Source organism: Mytilus californianus, unplaced genomic scaffold (genome assembly GCF_021869535.1).
Source record: "Mytilus californianus isolate M0D057914Y unplaced genomic scaffold, xbMytCali1.0.p SCAF_12, whole genome shotgun sequence".
Classification (NCBI taxonomy): Eukaryota; Metazoa; Mollusca; class Bivalvia; order Mytilida; family Mytilidae; genus Mytilus; species Mytilus californianus.
In genome coordinates this window covers 10,403,353-10,424,113 of record NW_026262604.1, presented here as the reverse complement: position 1 = coordinate 10,424,113, position 20,761 = coordinate 10,403,353, and the positions used below count along the sequence as shown (strand labels likewise).

At 31.6% G+C, this 20,761-nt stretch overlaps 1 protein-coding gene across 1 annotated transcript in view; it reads left to right on the top strand.

Annotated features, from left to right (window-relative positions):
• Positions 1 to 518: 518 nt before the first annotated feature.
• LOC127721340 (lithostathine-2-like) overlaps positions 519 to 20,761 on the top strand; it is a 128,502-nt gene continuing 108,259 nt past the window's right edge. The window contains exons 1-2 of the mRNA XM_052228095.1: positions 519 to 595; positions 17,372 to 17,501. Coding sequence (XP_052084055.1) covers positions 17,411 to 17,501 — 91 coding nt within the window. The 5' untranslated portion in view covers positions 519 to 595; positions 17,372 to 17,410. The remainder of the gene's footprint in view (positions 596 to 17,371; positions 17,502 to 20,761) is intronic.

Genomic DNA, 20,761 nt, shown 5'->3' with positions numbered 1-20,761 from the left:
ATGACTCAGCTTCAGCTTTGATCCATAATTTGGTTACATGTTAAGAAATACCTCCATAATATTGTTTTCACTGTCGTGAAAATTGGTATTCTATGGTTTTTTCTATGTTTTCCTCAGCGAAACAAGATTGTAAAATACAAGAAGCATAACATGCATAAGTTATCAGAATAAATTAGTTGTTGCACCTTTTCATTACATTTTGTAAAATATGACTGGTGCTGTTGCAGTTATATTGGTAAGTTATAAAGTTTGATTTATTGGAAATTGGAATATCTGCAGATATTTTTTTTGTATTCCATAAAATCCGAGCGATGCTTGGGGTCAAAGGTCAGACAAAAAAATGAAAACTAATATTTAATTGTATTTCTATCATAGGGTAGGCCTAGGGTACATTTAAATAGTATATATGCTTTATGTGTATGTTTATCAAAGAAATAACAAGATAAAACCCTACAGAGGCCCCATTTCAAATCCACCCCTGTGACGTCAGGGGAACGACCTTTTTGCACAACGCTTAGCGTGACGTCACTTTGGATACAAGAAGAAAGCGTTTGCACAAGACAATCCCACACTCCAGAGTCCAGTTATCTTTAAGGTAAGTTTTGTAAGACTGCTCGCTATATTCAATTCGAATACAAACCAAATGCTTACAGCGCAACAGATCATTATTCTTTACCTACATTTTTTTTTATATACATGTAACACATATGGTCCGCAAATTGTCAAAAAATCCCCACAACAAAAAGACGCTAAGTACAGATCTGAGAGTACTCGCAGTTACTGGCAGCTAGTTCAAAGCCAATAACAACTAATAAAAAAAAACAAAGGCTGGTCGACTCGGAGTCAGAAAAATGTATCCGGGTAAGTCACCGTAAGGTGACATGTCTTCCTGCGAACTGTACTCTCGTGAAATAGCACGTTAAAACTTCAGCTCAGCGTGTACAAAACAGGGTTAATATTCATATTACATGAACATGTTCTCGTCCTGAATATGTAAATTAATTTGCCACTGAACGTTAACCCTTTCGGCGCCAAAATAATAATGATTTTAAAATTCAAAATTATGTCACTTTCACTTATAATTTTCAGCATTATTTTTTTACAGAATTTTTATTCATTTTTTTGGTAAACTTATCCTTTTTCTGTATGATATTTTCTAGGCAGTACTGTACTGTTCAAGTAAGAAACATAGGCTTGAGTTAAAAGGCTTTTTTACTTTGAAGAAACTAAATTGTGACTCTTGGTCCCACTTTATTAAAATATAAAATATAAATGGTCTGACAGTACTATTTTTTATTCAGAAAGATTTTTTAAATTGTATCCAGTATGTTTTATTGAATTAAACATTGTTAGAAGTAGTTACATTAGGAGTGATCCCATATCCCATTATAAAAATTACAAACTGAAAGTAAATTTCATCAGCCAGGGCTAATTTATATCAATTCAGCTAGGTTTCTAGATCTAATTTTTACCAATTTTTTGTCTTTTAATTTTTACCTGTAATCCTTCTCTGAAAAGTAGAGAAGTATCTCTTCTTAATATTATAATAACATAGTTGTTAATCGACTTTCTTTTATTTCCTTCTTGATTTTTGTAAAATAAACTCCTTTTTATTCATTTTGGTGGGTTTTTATTTTTGACTGGTGATATCAAGGGGAGATAACCACTTGCACAAATCGGCAAAAAAACCACCGCTTCGTGTTGAACATAACTTGACGTTTGCGTATCCAAAACTGTATTGCCTAGATAATCATATCGAGTGTTTGTCTTAATGAGATGCTTTATTAAATTTAAATTCAGCCCATCATTTTTAGTTTCCTCGAAAATATTTAGATTTTTCGATCAGGAGCCTTGACAATTTTCACACAAACTTCAAGTTTGAAGATAAAATAAAGAATAAAGGACTTTGAGTTGATGTGTAAGTTTTGACGAGTTAAAACTATGTATATTCAAGATTATTTTGATGAATAAGTTTTTACTATAACTAACAGTGGTATTTTAGTGAGTAAAAGTGAGGTTTGTCTCATCCTTAGTTTTACTGAATTTTCACGGTCACGTGACTCTATTGTTGCTGATAGACTTGGGGTCAAACCGTGACCTGCTTTCCAACTGTTTAGCAGAACCAACAAACCATTAAAACGTATATAAAAAACATCATTTTACTGCCAAAACCATAATAGGTTTGAAAAAAATTAGCTGACTTTGTTCTGTCATACAAGAATAACCCTAAAAGTCCCAAATATATATTGAATTTTTATGGTTGAAAACAATATTTTTAGATCTAACGTGCAAATTTTTACACAAGCTATACTCCAATTATAATCTTTTTATGCCTTTATTTATCAAATTAACTTAGTAAAATTTGTTCACATGGTTGACTGTAAAAAAAAAAACAATTGTTATTCTATTTTAAATTGTAACGCTTATCCGAATGACGTCATCAAAACTGGTGCTGTGTGTGACGTTTATGTGTATAAATGTTGCAGGTACTTGAAATTACTGGTAACGTTTTGCAGTAAAACCATTGAGTTTTTACCGATTTTCACAACGTGAAGTATTACAATCTGCAAATCGTTCGATAATTGGTTAATCAAAGTTTGATTTCTGTAAATAAAAACTGTTTGTTCGAATTTAGAAGGCTAACTCGGCAGACAAAGTCGGTCGAATTCGGGAATATCTGTTTCTGAATGCACTATTTTACCCAACATATTTCTTGAGAAATTTATACCAATTTGCTGTTGGTGTAAACATATGTTGACTTCATTAGTATTAAAAATACCAGAATATTAAAGTTATAGATAATAATTGTCGGGGACTTTTGTGATGTCCAGTAATGGCGGACAAATAGCGATAAGGTGTATGAGACAGCTCTCCATCCAAGTCACAATTGTAAAAAGTAAACCATTATAGGTCAAAGTACGGCTTTCAACACAGAGTCTTGGCTCACACAGAACAGCAAGCTATAAAGGGCCCCAACAATGACTAGTGCAGTCTTCACGCTAAGCCACGGGCCTAGCAGCCCAGGCTTGTAAAATTGCTCTCGGGCCTGTAAAAATCGTCTCTCCGGGCCAACAGAATCTAACAAAAAAATTCCAAAAATTGAGATCAGGGCCTGTAAATTTTAAAATTCATCGTGGAGACGGCTAATGTAAAACCATATAAACAGGAAAACCAACGGTCTAATCTTAGACTGTATCAAAAAAAAACGAGAAACGAGAAACACTTATGAACCACATCAACAAACGACAACCACTGAACAACAGTTCATGTTTGTTTTTTGATCCTCCAATGCTTAAAGCTTAACATGAATTATATGAAGGCCAGTCTTGCATGCAAAAAAGAGAGGCGAAAGATACAAAAAGGGATAGTCAAGCTCACAAGTCGAAAACAAACTGACAATGCCATGGCAAAACACGAAAACTGACCAAAAGACAATAAACAGTACACACACAACATAGAACACTAAAGACTGAGCAACACGAACCCAACCAAATACTGGGGGAGATCATATGACAAAATTATCATCTTGTCCAATAGTTTATTTTTAAATTTTATGTGAAAAAGCTTTCCTTATGGTGGAACCTGAATATTGCATATAACAAAAAAATTTTTCAGTTTAAGAAAAAATACAAGAAAGGGTTGATTAATTCATGTAATTTGAAAATGTCCATTCTTGTAAAAGGAGTTTTATCTCAAATTTTTCTACTGGAAAATAAAGGATCGTCTAAAATCGTCTACACAATTGCAATCTTCTATATAACTTTATTGTTATACAAGGGATGGAATATGAGTAGTCCGAGATTACTCTGACGTCCAACGGCTGTTTTGCCAGACAAGCTGGGGCCGTGGGACGTCAGAGCTCGTCCAATATCAAAAAGTGGATATTTGCCCGTCCAAAATAGATGCGCTGCTTCGTCGACTCTGGTGCCAACGGACGGCCTTGGAATTATATAAATCGGGTATCAATTTGTTCATTTTTCATTTATCTCTTCATTTATGTAAGTTTCACCTACCTGCCACACTTTATTTTCTCATATTTAGACAGTTTTCTCAGTGACCCACCGATTCTGGCATTTTAACTTTCATTTTGAAAGATTGTCATGTGATCACGAGAAAAAAGTAAGGCACACTGGACTATGGGAAATGATGTATGCATATGACCCTAGGTCAATATGAATATATAATCTAACACCTCGCTCATTTACGATGCAAGCAATGTAAATATCCGAGAGCTTCCGAATGTTATCGTGGTTGGCACTAAATGCTTAATACCGATCTCCTGTAAAGGAGGTGAAAAAAGTATAAATATTTGCATATTTGAGTCTCGAGGTCGCGAAATCTCTCGTAACTTGACGTCCATTTGAAAATAAAAGTAAAAATGTCTGAATCGATGGGTCACTGTGAAAACTGTCTAAATATGAGAAAATAAAGGGTGGCAGACAGGTGAAACTTACATAAATGAAGAGATAAATGGTAAATGAACAAATTGATACACGATTTATATAATTCCAAGGCCGTCCGTTGGCACCAGAAGCGACGAAGCGGCGCATCTATTTTGGACGGGCAAATATCCACTTTTTGATATGGGACGAGCTCTGACGTCCCACGGCCCCAGCTTGTCTGGCAAAACAGCCGTTGGACGTCAGAGTAATCTCGGACTAGAATATGATGGACTATTTCAACCCGGCACCATTTATCTGACAGTGTGTCAGTCGACGGCGGTTGTTTTTACTCATGTCAGAGTTGATTTATTGTCCCAGTTGTTGTTTTCGTTAATATTTGAGTGGGTTTTTTTTATTGTACAAGCGGTTGTTCGTTTATATCCGACTGCTATATATAATTTTAGGAAATGAATGCTGATAGCAAATTTTAGTAGTCTCTGAATTTATTCACAGACTATGTATATTTCATCCTTTTGGTGTTTGAAATATCGTATAATGTCCGACTATCTTTTAAGACTGTAAGTTGACCTCTATAATGACTATATATCTTTGTTAATTGTTTGCGTCCTCGAGCTAAAGTCTCATTTACACCGAGTCCGCATTTCTTTTTAAAATTGGAGAAGGGTTTTTGAAGTAACCAGTTTGTGATTATGTTTGTGCATGTATCAAATCAAATTCAAAAACTTAACCCTCTTGCTGCCAAATGGACAATTATGGCTTCTACACACAAAACTTGTTTATTCAGTTGGAAAGCAAGTCCTTGGAAACGTCCGTTGTCGTCAAGTTCTATCAGCAACAATAGCAGGGGGAATTAATTAGGTGGCGCTACAGTCGTCGGTGACGTCAAAAAGTCCGCGAAATAAATCGGCTAAAAAATCGACGTTTAAACTATTTTTTTCAACTTGTCATGCTTTTATTATAATTGATTTTTAAAGTTTGTAGATTTTGTGAACAATATAGTTTCAATACGACATTGAAACATTGTCGAAAATAACTTTTATTTGCTATTACTTTATCCTGTCCGTTCTAAAAATGATCAGCCATCTTTTTTGTTCGCCAAAAACATCGAATTTATATAACTTGACGTTTGCGTATCCAAATACGGAATAGAACGTTAAAAATCTTAAATGAAACCGGGTAACCTATTTCAAATTTCTACACAATTATGAAGCCATCATTTTTTACTATTATACATCAGTTTTGGTGACCACCAGTCATGTCAATGTGTACCTGGTTTTTGGCTGCGTTTCTACTTCAAAACAGTAAAGTTCAACTTCTTTTCATTGTACCTGTTTCCAAAGTACTCTAAAATACTGATTTTATTATAGATATGAATGAAATTGTGATTAAAAATTGTTGTTTTTCACAATTCCATACGATATCTCCATTTTAAAGTAATTAAACCCCTTTTTGATCCCCTACACAAATTGACGGTGACATTGTTTTCTTTTTCAACATACGTCATATATAACGTTTACAAAATATGTGTCAGGGTCATTTGCATAGTGAAAATTTACACATTGGACAAGTGAAACAACAAACAAAGTTCTTCTTTATGGCGTTTGAAACTATAGGTCTAAGAAAATTTCATTTATACTGGAAGCAAATATGACAAATTAATGATGGCCTATGGATAAACAAAAGCACAAAAATAGCAATAGAAAATGCATTGCAAAGACAATTTCTGGAGGAAAAAACATATGAAAAAAGGAAATGAAGGTCAGTTAATAGTATATATTTATAATTTATAAGTTACAAACCTTGCTTATCAATTATCTCTTTACTAAGTAAGCTACATTAATAAGAGCAAACACTAGCTTTTCAAGTCAAACAAGAAATTAATTCATAGAGATGTGTGCTTACAAAATTGATTTTATTCAAATGGCAAAATCTTGTCAAATTTAATCATCATTGATCATTATTAAAGTAAAATGCACAAGATTTGTCATACCAACTTTCATTTCTGAGATTAAAATCCAATTATTCCGGTAAAATATACAATACTTTGTTTATAAATATGTAAAGCAGCAGATACAGCAACCTGAAGAGAAGAAGCCCCAATTTTTTTTTCCAAATGTTTATTTTCATAATCTATAAAATGCAAAAGTTTAAAATAGCCTTCCAAGACGTCATAATCATGATAATTATTTGGGCTATAAAAAACCCTGAGAAATTGGACAAGGGCTACTGTGATAGCTAATCTAATACTAGTAGTTGAATTTTACATAATAATGATTTTAAAATTCAAAATTATGTCACTTTCACTTATAATTTTAAGCGTTATTTTTTTACAGAATTTTCGTCATTTTTTTGGTAAACTTATCTTTTTTCTGTATGATATTTTCTAGGCAGTACTGTACTGTTCAACTTAGAAACATAGGCTTGAGTTAAAAGTCAGAAAGATTATTTAAATTGTATACAGTATGTTTTATTGAATTAAACATTGTTAGAAGTAGTTACATAAGAAGTGATCCCATATCCCATTATAAAAATTACAAACTGAAAGTAAATTTCATCAGCCAAGGCTAATTTATATCAATTCAGCTAGGTTTCTAGATCTAAATTTTACCAATTTTTTGTCTTTTAATTTTTACCTGTAATCCTTCTCTGAAAAGTAGAGAAGTATCTCTTCTTAATATTATAATAACATAGTTGTTAATCGACTTTCTTTTATTTTCTTCTTGTTTTTTGTAAAATAAACTCCTTTTTTATTCATTTTGGTGGGTTTTTATTTTTGACTGGTGATATCAAGGGGAGATAACCACTTACACAAATCGGCAAAAAAACCACCGCTTCGTGTTGAACATAACTTGACGTTTGCGTATCCAAAACTGTATTGCCTAGATATTCATATCGAGTGTTTGTCTTAATGAGATGCTTTATTAAATTTAAATTCAGCCCATCATTTTTAGTTTCCTCGAAAATATTTAGATTTTTCGATCAGGAGTCTTGGCCATTTTCACACAAACTTCAAGTTTGAAGATAAAATAAAGAATAAAGGACTTTGAGTTGATGTGTAAGTTTTGACGAGTTAAATGTATGTATATTCAAGATTATTTTGATCAATAAGTTTTTACTATGACAGTGGTATTTTAGTGAGTAAAAGTGGGGTTTGTCTCATCCGCAGTTTTACTGAATTTTCACGGTCACGTGACTCTATTGTTGCTTATAGACTTGGGGTCAAACCGTGACCTGCTTTCCAACTGTATTGTGTAGAACGTCAATGGTCCTTGGCTACGTCACAATATAGAGGGGCACTGACAACGTCAAAGGACGGCGCCAAAAGGACGATTTTGACGGGAATGAAGCAAACTGAATTAAATGCATTATTTTTATACTTAAAACGGATGTCAACAAATGATACAAGATCATAAGCTTGTTAATACTATAATACCAACTTATTTAAAGGGAAATCACACTATTTATACTACTAATAATAATTCATTGAAATTTTGCATGTAGACAGATCATACATATTAAGATATTTTAGGCGAAAAAAAAATTGGGGTCACCGATGTTGTTTTCGAGATATGACGTCATCAAAACTTAAAGAATAGCGTTATAACGAAATATAGAAATACTGCTCTAAATTGTTAGAAAAAGACAAACTTATTGAAAAACCATGTTTAACTGGAATAACAAAAACAGTCAAATGTAACTTATACCTTATGAACATTTATTTGTTTCGGTTTCCTTATTTTTGAAGGCATTTGAACATTTCCCGCCATTTTTAATTGCTATTTATAATAGATTTTTCTTGAAATAAAAAAAATCTACTAATGTTTTTCCCTTCAAACTTCTGCATAAGTTGCAACCTCAGGGAAGATTTTAAAAGCATAAATAAAAAAGGGGGGTCACCGATGTTTTAAATCCGCTAAAACGGAAGTAATCTTTATTATTAAATTTTGGCGGGAACTATAACCTTTTAACGTTATAGAACGACGTTGCTGGCATAACAGCATTTCTTGCAACGCTTAGGTTGAATTAAACCTTTTCACTACAAAATATAATATCATTTTTGAACATTTTTTAAGGTATTTTGATTATTCATTGATATCTTTATCAATCTATCGAATCGTTAAACATAGATACAATAACAGTTTATTATAAAGTAATTATCAAAGTTGAAGTCATCTCATTTTTTAAATTGCATTTGTTGTATGTGGAAAACGAATGTTTGCCTCATGCCGTATTATAGAAATAATTTTCGGCTTCCAGAAAAAGAATCTTCTACCTCGGAAGACTGAAGGGCTGAAAAGTAACACGTTCCTTTTAGACTGAAGGCAGAAAAATTTCGTTACCATAATTTCACTAGCTTGTCCATTCGCACCGGGAAGATAAAACCTGAAATGCCGTGTTAGAAATGCCACAAACTCAGCACGTTAAAAGAAACCTATTTTCGGTAGGAATTTAAAATTGGTTCCGTTATTACACAACGCTTCATAATTTATTCGAACTGTGGAAACCAAATTTTTTTCTGAGTTCTATCATCCCGCACCCATTTTTCATACATCGTTGCATGTTCATTGTACATAATATGTTTAATGTTCATCGCCTGTGTATTAAAACTTTATGTATTACGTATATTTTATTACCGTTCGATTAATCGCTCAACGTTGGTATGTTATGAGAAATATAATACATCTGATAATTTAGAGTTAATTGACAATGAAATACACATCGCCTTATTGATATCAGGAACATATAATGTTCCCAGTTGATGTATTTAAAAAAATCTTTTAATTTGTCATAAACGGATCTAGTTTTTTTTCTTGTTCTGCTACATCTATCCGTGTTTCTGTGGAAATATCGATATATTTTATCTAACTCTAGTTTTTTGTCGAGCCTTCGACTTTAGTCGAAAAAGCGAGACATAGCGATCCTACATTCCGTCGTCGGCGTCGTCGTCGTCGTCGGCGGAGGCAGCGGCGGCGGCGTCCACAAATATTCACTATTGTGGTTAAAGTTTTTGAAGTTTTAATAACTTTCTTAAACTATCCTGGATTTCTACCAAACTTGGACAGAAGCTTGTTTATGATCATAAGATAGTATCCAGAAGTAAATTTTGTAAAAATAAAATTCCTGTTTTTCCATATTTGACTTATAAATGGACTTAGTTTTTCTGCCAGGAAACAATTATTATACATTTACTCTGTGGTTAGAGTTTTTAAATTTTTAATAACTTTCTTAAACTATCCTGGATTTGTACCAAACTTTGTCAGAAGCTTGTTTATGATCATAAGATAGTATCCAGAAGTAAATTTTGTAAAAAAAAATCTTTTTTTTCCGTATTTTACTTATAAATTGACATAGTTTTTCTGCCAGGAAACAATACATTCACTCTGTGGTTAAAGTTTTTAAGATTTCAATAACTTTCTTAAACTATCCTGGATATGTACCAAACTTGGACAGAAGCTTGTTTATGATCAAAAGCTTGTATCTCGAAGGAAATTTTGTCAAAATTTTGTACCTGTTTATCCGTATTTTACTTATAAATGGACTTAGTTTTTCTTCCAGTTAACATTACATACAGTATGCAGTTAAAGTTTTTAAAACATTTATTAGATCCATAAACTATCCTAGATTTAAACCAAACTTGGACAGAAGCTTCTTATAATCAAAAGATAGTATCGAGAGGAATATTTTTATTGATTTTTTTCCTCATTTTTGTTGAGCCTGCGATTAACAGCAAAAGTAGGCGAGACACTGGGTTCCGTGGAACCCTTACGAATTTTTTTATCAGATGACAAATGAGAGTGTAAATAACCTTTGATGTAGAATAAGAATTCGAGTTCCAGCTAAATTTAGAGTTAAAGTTCCAGTTTTATTTTTAGTTCGAATGTTTATTCGAGTAAGAGTTCTAGTTAAAGCGCGAGTTCCACTTAGAAACTTCAGAGTTATACTGTTAGATAGAATAAATTCTGGTAAGAGTTAAAATTTTGAGATCTGAGATCGGATGAAATTAAAAGAAATATTGCAGTTTCTATTTTCTGTTTGTGCACCTCTCTTTCTTGAATTGTATATTCTTTTATCACATTTATGTTTCAGTATGGTATAGCCTTTATACTTTTTTTGCCAAAACTGATTAATGATAGGTAATTTGAAAATAACTGGTTGATTGTGTGTGCCACTTTCAGCACTCTGCTATATCATGTTGGCCGTTTTTTTTTCTAAAGAACCAAGGTATCAAGAGTAAATCAGCTACCTTTGTATTAAACAAATGGTTGTCCTTTACAGTCATGATCGGAATCTGACAATCTCCCCATATCACTGTTTGTTGACAGGCAAGTTATCACATTGAGTGATCTGAACCTACATCTTAATTACTAGTCTTTGTTTTGTTTTTGTTTTCGTTTTTTTCTTGATTTTTGCAAAACTTTCAGTGGCAAATATTACATGAATATCAGCACAAAATTTTTTTCTATATGAGATGAATACTTTTTCACAAGACGGACCTTAATGTGATGGTTACAGATTAGCACTCTGAAAGACATGTTACTCTACATAAATACATGTGTGTGTGTTAAATATTTCTCTTGTTGGAGTCTTGTAAAGCCAAATATACAGTGTGGATTTTTTGTTGTTGTTGTAGGTAGTACGGTCATCAATAGTACAAAAATAACTAGGCATAGTGTTTGATATTCTTAGATTGCTCTGACGTCTAGCGGCCTTATTTTTTAACTTGCTGGTCGTACAGTTCGCTATAATTGACAGTTTGAAGAAATACTACAAAATAGGATTTTTTTTTGTGCCCAAATTATGTTAGCCTGTACAAAGCATTAAAGGAAGATTGCGTATAATGTACTATATAATACGGTGCTAAATTTTCTTTGATTTCGACAGCCAGCAACCGATGTAAAATTTTGTATGCTTCTTTTACAGTGATGTTTAACTGGCGTTATTCTTAAATAACGTTTGATATTTCAACAAATATGATTACTCTACGAATCACTTGTGTTCATGTGTTTGTTCCCCTCATACCCCACTTCCCCCCCCCAAAAAAAAAGAAACAGAGAGAGAGAGAGAGAGAGAGAGAGGCGTTTGATACCAAAGGAACATCGAAACTCATTGTTCTTATTTACATCCCTCTGTTGGACAGAAAACTACAAATTCCGGAAGCTGTACGCTTACATGCTGTTACTCTTGGTATATTGTTATTTTTTCCAGTATATTCCCACATACCGCATCGCGACAATACGCTGCCAACAGTTGGGTTACACTAATGACAGGACAATTGCCCGTATTGACCGGATGAGATATAAATAGTCAGAACTTTTTTGTTATTTGATAGATTATTTTAATATTTGAAGACCTTAGAAATATTAGACTATATTTTATGAAAATCTAACAAAAAAAAGTTGACCGGACGGATTTCACACTCACTGATGTACGCTTTACAATATTGAACTGATCGACAAAAAGTGTTACTAGTAATATCTCTTTTGTTTTACAATATTTTTTCATACAACTAAGAAATCTGCGAGATTAATAGTTATCTTATATGAAAATTTAAACTTCATAGTAAAACAAAATGTTTTTCTAAAAAAAAAAAGTTGACCGGACGGATTTCACATTCGCCGATGTACGCTTTGATTATACTGAAATGATCGACAAAAAGTGTTATAAATATCTCTTTTGTTCTTAAATATTTTTTTTACTTCGTGAAACTAAGAAATCTGCGAGATAAACAAAATTGTTAATATATGAAAATCGCTACAAATAATAAAGACCAGATCAACAAAAAATGTTGATATTTCTCATATCTAACAATATTTTTTTTCGGTGAAATTAATAAACCTTTAAGAAAAATAATTGTATAAATGGTATTGTATGTAAATACTAACTCAATAATAATAATAATGATAATAATATCTTTATTTAAAATTTGAATTAAACCCAATCGTAAGGTAATTCAAGACCATATCAAGACCACTTTCGGCTATTTTTTTGCCATACATTTTGTCCGTTTCGAGTAGCATTTTCATTTTTTGCACTTAAATCAAAACGTCATTTGCTTTCTCTTGCTTTAATAGTGAACGTCCCTTTGAGCGGGCCGCCATTTTAGAAATTGGCAACCTTTACGACGGACTCGAAACGGCGACGTCATAATACGGTCACGACACTATAGCGGCGCCGAGAGCGATGCGTATAAACAATAGTGTGATTTCCCTTTAACGTGTTTACTAACTATGTAGTTCGTCATTTTCATGCAAAATGTCGCATACTTTCGAGAAATTTGTTATAAGTTTTTTCATGTTTCTTTTAGTCATAATATCTTAATTAATAATCGCATTCCTTATGAATAATCACAGAAAAGGAAACTGTTATACTTGATTACGCGAAATATTAATATTCACGCTTTATTTTAGAGAACTGGAAAATATTTGTTGGGCTCAAATGCCGCGATTGACTTTTGAAGTTTTTTTGTAAAGGTACACAAATGTAACACGATATACTTGTATTGCGATATGATATTTCAATACATTTTATACCTGTTTCATCATGGAAGCAATAATATAAAAATATTTTTTTTATTCGAAATTGGGATGTTAAATTAGTAGGCGACCCAATGATTTCTCTTCCTATCCAACATATCATCCTTTCCCAGTGGCAATCTCAATTTATCAGCCACTCATCTCAGATCTTTTACTTTGTAGGACCTACTGAGCAACATATTTATTGTTCATTAGATCTCAGTCGTCCTTAAGATTGCATGAAATACCTGCCACTGAACGTTGAGCAAATAACAATTTATCAATCAACGAATTTTAAAAGATATTTCATGTATGCCAAATACAATGTGTATTTCATCATAGAAATTGAAAATAAAAATATAATATTTTAAAGTCATCAATAATAATTGATTCAGATAACATGTACACAACAGAAATTAATTTTAGAATTTTTTCCCTCGTTTTGCTGTTTTTCAAATTTTTATTTCAAACATTTCTCTAAAATTTAGGGCAATAAGTGGTCAACAAAATAATAATAAACATGATTAAGAAATAAACAAAAGGAATATGGAAAATTACGTTTAAAAATTCTTTCCTCGCCTACCGAAACAATGCTTGGAATGAAAAATTTAATCTGACACATATAATACTTTACAACACGAAGTAGTTCATAGAATCGGCTGCTCGGAGTTTTTATTTATTTTTATTTGTACATGCATTGTTTATATTTTCATTTTTATTGGCTGCCGTTGTTTTGTTTATATAATTATTAAAGAGATTCTTTACGGTATTTATCAATTATAACAAGGTTTACTAAGCTAATCAGATAACAAGGATAAATATATTCTAGTATTTTAGAGGTGGTTAAGAATCAGTTATGCATTTCACTCGACAAAGGTAAAACTAGAGCGCTTGTAAAATGATTAGCAATGAGTATATTATCTTCATTTTTTTAAAGATAAGAAATATATATATAAAAAAAAACTATATTTCAAGGTTAAAAGTTGTATTTTTAAATAGTGTTGTATTAAAAACATCGTTTATAACAGTCTTAGAGCAACAGGTTCTATAAAATTACCTTTACATCGCTTTTTTTCTCATTACGGCTAAATTGACGCGGGAAAAATTATGGACGGCAGGAAAGCGCTGTTCTACAGAGAGGCACAAATTTTGCAACGTCACAAATATTTGGCGCGACAAAGCAAGAAATAAACTCGGCAGCAAGAGGGTTAATTAAAGAATCAACCACAGTCAAAAGGAAAGTAAATCGTCTGTAATTATGATTGTGGTAAACTATTGGTACCAAAATTCAGTGTAAATCACCTCTTTTATTTTCATACTTCAAACTAACCATGTAGAGTGGGGCGCACATATTCGCCGGGGACACAATTTCGCCGTTTTATGATTTTGAGGTGTAGAAACTTCAAAGGATTGCTGAAATGGAAGAAATATGCCGGTAAATTATATTTTTATAACAAATATGATTATTTTTTAAACTTAGAAAAAATTTCGGAACTTACCGCAAAGGACCGAAAAACGGACAACGATTTTCGGCCAATTTCCTGAATGAAAAAAAAGATTTCAAAGAATTATTTCTTAGTAATTCTTTGACTGATTGCCCTAAATTTCAGTTCTTTACACCTTTGAAATGTCTGCTATTCATCTATAATGAAATTGATTTGATAAATATTGTTTAAAGCTGCAGTTATTTGGTTTTAAATAGATGTGTAAAAACGGCGAATATGTGTCCCCCTATGACAAAACATCAGGAAATTTCAAATAGCCATTAATCTAACTTTTCAGATGATTTTTTTCAGAGAAACACGTTTTCAAGCTAAGAATATTTTGCTTTTGATGTTATCTTCAATTAGAAATATCAGTATACTTCAAAAACTTAAAGGTCTGAACATAAACTGCAGAAAACATGGAAAATTATTGCGAAAATGAGCACCCCACTCTACTAGTTTTGAAAAATAGACACTAGATCTACATCTTAAAGTAGGAAGCAATGAAAGAAAATAGTTACAGCATTTGGGGCAATATCGTTTCTACCGAAATTCCTAAATGAACTCTTGCAAAAAGAGTGTGTCTCTAAGATTAGATAGTTTCTTTCCATCATCTGCCTAAATCACACCATTGAAAAAGGGATTTATATCAGCTTTTCGATGTCAATGATCCCGACAAGAAATAGAAAAATTGTATCGACAGGCCTCAATTAATGACAAAACTGATTTAAGTCGGACATGTATTTAACACAGCAAAGGATTTCTTAAACCTGTACCTGTAATTGTGTTCTTTACTGAACTTAAGTTTAAACACTAGAATAGTATCTGTAAAAATCGGCTTACTCCATATAGGGTCAAGACAGTTTGAACCACAGATAAACATCAAATTTAGACATCAAATGTTGCATAAAAAATTAAGATTTAGCAAATTAATGGAACTTCGCATGCTCCTGACATGTAACATATTGACTTGAATACCAAAAAAAAAACAAAAAAAAAAACAAAAGTTAGATGATCAGTTTAGGCTATATAAAAAAAGAAGCAAAATTGGTGCTAAAAGTTCACTACTTCTTTAGTCCGACAAGTGACATTCCTCAAAACCAAATCGGCAAATCAAAATGAAGAATAAGTCACATAATTGTAATATTAAAGTAAACTTATTTCAGATTATACATTATCAGAAAAAAAAGATAAGTTATTGTTGTGAATATTCATGAAATATGTGTCACTAAACGCAGTTGTCATTCGATTTATTTCTCAATCAGTCAAGACTTTGATGGTTAAATCATTACAATGCTATATACTAGTAGGTATCCGATTTTTGTGCAAAGTGTTAAGTCGGACTCTTCATCGACGGTACTTTAGAAAAAACCAGACCCACGCCAACTATGAATAAACTGAGAACACTGCTCGTCTTTTGACACCCTCGATGATATCAAATCTTGCATAATCCTTTATATCAAAATACAGTAATTGAGCTATATTTTCTTCAATATATCTTTACTGTTTGTAATATTTATCATGTTATAAAACCCTTCATTTATTTCCATATTGCCGTTTTTTATTATAGTATTCTAGAAAAAAAAAATAGAAATGAAATAAAATAACTTCTATTTCCAACCCGAAAATAAAAAAAAATCACTGAATATACACAAGGTCCGCTACGTGTACTCAAGTTTAAAGGTTAATCCCGAGGATTTTGGAAATTTCCACGAATGTATGAGATGTCAAATTAATCGATTAAGGAGGATAACGTGCATGTGCTGGTAGGTAATGTGTTGACGTTACGTTACGTTACGTATATATGTATGGCAACGTAACAGTGTGAAAAACAACGTCTCGGCGCTCAAAGGGTTAAGCCTTAAAACTTTGATTAGCTTTTTTCCCTATAGAATTGACAGTACAATATCTCTTTTGATTTTTTCGCATATTTTATATGCTTTCTACAGTCTTCGGTCTTATCGGAAATTCCCTTATTTCATATAAAAACTGTTAACACAGTTTTGATAAACTTTTTTACTGAAGATATTTCTTGTCCAAATTTAATGATCTTTTTTGTCCATTCAAATACAGAAATTCTAGATTTTTTTAATTTCACCTAAGTACATCCTTTAGACCTTAAAGACAAATATGAGTTTCTGAACAACAATTCATATGGCTATATTGGAAAAAATTACACTTAATTTCAATATTTGTATTATATACAAATAAAGATTGCACAGTAATGAAAAGTCGTGCAAATATTTCACAATAACCATACAAAAAACTGTTCATATCTGTGAGTTTATCTTTTAAAATTTAATAAAAATTCAATGGACTTTAAATAAGTTTTTGGCAATGTTCTAAAAAAAAAGCGTATTTATATGAAATAATAGGGGACTATGGGATACGTGAAACACTTTTGACCTAAGACTGTATAAAAAGGTTCACCTATTTTTGAAAGAATTAATTCAATAATATTTCGGTAAATAAGAGATAAATGCATCATTGTATTCGATTCCAGTCAAAGTTCAACGAATTAAAATTGTTCGTAAAATTTTACAAATACTGTGACATTCCCTATTTACTGTACTTAAATTACAAATTAGAGGAAATCCGAAAAATATGTTGAAGCTTGTTAAGAAATTATTTGGCACGGAAAATTTAAGGTCAAACATAAAATTGATAAAACAATAGGTGTCCCAACATATACAGGAATCAAAAATATGTTGTGTTTTTCAATACATTTGTTATCTCTTACACGGTTCATGTTGTGTTTCTGAATATGAACGAACCTTTAGTAGTACTGCGAGCAAGATCACATACCCCTTTTCCATAGAGGTTTACTCACATATGATTGCAAACACTTATGCTACCTTATATTAATCTAAACACTGAAAATTAACAGTTCTTTTTTATTTACTCATCCAAAAAATCAGCGGACGACTACATGTATTGTATAATTTTGAAACGTTTATCCTCTATTTTTCAGACAATATTATCAAGACAGGACCAGAGACAGTGAATCATCATGACACGTGCTGCTATGGTTACACTTCTCGTCATTATGTGTATGGCACTTATTGTGGAAGTCAAATCTATACATGGAAGAAAGGGGCATAGTACGCATTTATATTAAACTTCTGTTTCTAGAAAAATCTATTGTACATTTCTTCAGGTTTTTTTTTTAGGTTTTTTAGCTCACCGTTCCGAAGGAACGTAGAGTTTTTGTCATCACTTGGCGTCCGTCGTCGTCCGTCTGGTGTAAACTATTTCAAACATCTTCTCCTCTGAAACTACTGAACCAATTCCAACCAAACTTAAGCTGAATGATGCTTAGGGTATCTTAAAAAAAGTTTGTGTTTTATTTACTGTTTCGTGAAATAACATGGCCGCCATTGCTAAAAATAAAACATTAAGGTAAAATGCAGTTTTTGGCTTATATCTCAAAAACCAAAGCATTTAGAGCAAATCTGACGGGGTTAAAGTGTTCATTAGGTGAAGTTCTAGCAGCCCTGAGATTTTCAGTTGAATCTGATAACCCATTGTTGTGTTGCTTTCACTAAATTGGTAATTTTAAGGAAATTTTGCAGTTTTTGGTTATTATCTTGAATTTTGATAAAAGATAAACTGTGAACAGCAAAAATGTTCAGCAAGGTAAGATCTACAAATAAGTTCATATGATCAAAATTGTCAATTGACCCCTTAAGGAGTTATTGCCCTTTAAGGACAATTTTACAAAATTTGTAAATTTTTTCTAACTTTAAAAAACCTTCTTCTCTGAAACTGAACCAATTCCAACCAAACTAAAGCTGAATGATTCCAAGGGTATCTAAAATAAAGTTTGTGTTTTATATTCTGTTTCGTAAAAAAAACATGGCCGCCATGGCTAAAAATAGATCGTAGGGGTAAACTGCAATTTTTGGCTTATATCTCAAAAAGCAAAGCATTTAGAGCTAATCTGATGGAAGTAAAAATGTTTATAAGGCCAAGCTCTGTCAGCCCTGAAATTTTCAGATGAATCTAACAACCCATTGTTGGATTGCTGCCACTTAATTTGTAATTTTAAGGAAATTTTGCAGATTTTGGTTATTATCTTGAATATTATTAATGATAAAGATAGACTGTAAACAGCAAAAATGTTCAGCAAATTAAGATCTACAAATAAGTTCGTGTGACCAAAATTGTCAATTGTCCCCTTAAGAAGTTATTGCCCTTTAAAATCAGTTTTTCACAATTTGTTCATTTAGATTGCTTACTTTAAAAAATCTTCTCCTTTGAAACTACTGAATCAATTTCAGCCAAACTTGGGCTGAATGAGTTTCAGAGTATCTAGTATAAATTTTGTATTTTATTTTCTTGTACGTCAAGAAACATAGCCACTCTGGATAAAATGAAACATAGGGGTAAAATGCATTTCTTTGATTTTGAAGAAAATATGACAGATCTATACAAAGAACATTTCAAAGGAAGTTTTATGCCATTCATTAATATGTATTGAAAAGCAAAAATAATCATTGAAGAAAGATTTAAGCAAAAAATTACAGTTGAGCGATTCAGGCTCTTGAGAGCATCTTGTTTTTTATAACTATACAAGTGAACAAAAGTAACGATACACAAGTTTGAACTCAAATTTATCATAAAATATAATAAATAGGAAAAACTGTTAAATTATCCAATGTAAAACATTCATTTGCAAAGCAAATGCTTATGATTAAAAAAATCTGACCAAATTGGAAAGTGAGAAAATACCGTGTTATTAAACACAGGGGTTAAATTTATTTTACGGAAAATGATGACAAAAGTCAGCACTTAATTTCGAAGATGAGAATTTAGTATTTAAATATCTGCAAAGGCATTCAAAATTTTATGCAGAACATGTTTATGTTTAAAGTTTTAAGTTCTAATATGGATTTTTGAATTTTTGGTTGAAAGTACGAATTTTGAAATAACAAAAATTGCAATAAAAAAAATTCGCGTATTTGCCTTAAATCAATGGTTTTGATAAGAAAATAACACTCTGTAAATATTAGACTAATTGGGCAATTATTTACCTTGGTACAGTGTATCCAATTTCATTATATATGGAAAATACATTGCCTTGTATTGTTTCTTTTGTTGACTAGTATAGAATCCCTGTTTTCTCACGCTTCAAATGTTATATTCGTTTTCATACTTCTACAAGTCAAAGAGTGATTTTCTTTGTAAGAGATGCCACACAGAAAGACAACGGACGACACATGGTCGAGACAGACTGGTTTAGCAAAGGCACAACATCTATGATTTTTTTTAAAGAACACAACATTACTTTCAGTGTTCAATTGTTTGTGTAAAAAAAAGAAGATAATAATTTTATATTTATCTATATTTTTTATGGTCCATAATGTCTAGTTGACCTTTCAGGCCCAATTTAAATGAGATTAACAAACAGTTCTTAGATATAATATTTTCATTGTTGTAGCTTCAGAAATACTAAACCGCCAATGGGAAATTAATTCTAAAAAACCTGAGTATAATGTTTTTTATTATTGTTCTTCATTGAAAGTAAAATAATAAAGAAGGTTTGCAAAATAGCTTATTAATAATAAATAATTTTGAAGAGAATAATTGTGATAAATGGTTGTTTCTCTACAAATCGGTGTCAATCTCGACGGTTATAAATTTTGTGTGTGTAAGGATCGGTGCTAAATGGTTAATTATGCATGACAATACCATTTTTTTTTCATCGTTATAAATTTTTTGTGATCGGTTTTATTATTGCCTTTCGTCTGTTCATTTCACATAAAAAACGGAAGTTAAGGTGGTACATACAATGTAACACTACAGGGAGATAACTCTGTAAAAATCAGCTGAACGTTTTAATCACGTTCTATTGTTAAGGAAATATATTTTTAAGCTTCTCAATTATCCAAATTAGTGTTTGTCAAACTGCTATATATCCAATGAAATTTTTCCGATAAAGTGGGTGGTTCAAGTTTTTTTTTTTAATTTTTTTATTTTTGACAAAGGGTCAAAGTAAATATTTTGTCAAAATTTTATGAAATTTAAACAAGCCAAATTAATTTTAGTCAAGGTGTTTGGTTCTGTACCACCTTAACAATTTCGAGTAATTATTTCACAGTCGAAGTTTTAACTTAGTAAGTCTAAATAAAAAGGGTAAAATTCATTTGGCCGGAAAGTTTACTACATGTAACGCAACATACGATGTGATACGAAAAAGGAAGAAAATATAATCTTTCTATTAGCTGGCAACTTGATCTTTTTGACAAACTTGTTAAACTTGCTGTGAATTATGGGGATATGAAAACAATGACATCCATGAAAAAGTTTATTTAAAATTTTGTAAACTCCTCCATTTAAAATCCACTTCACCTAGCTATGT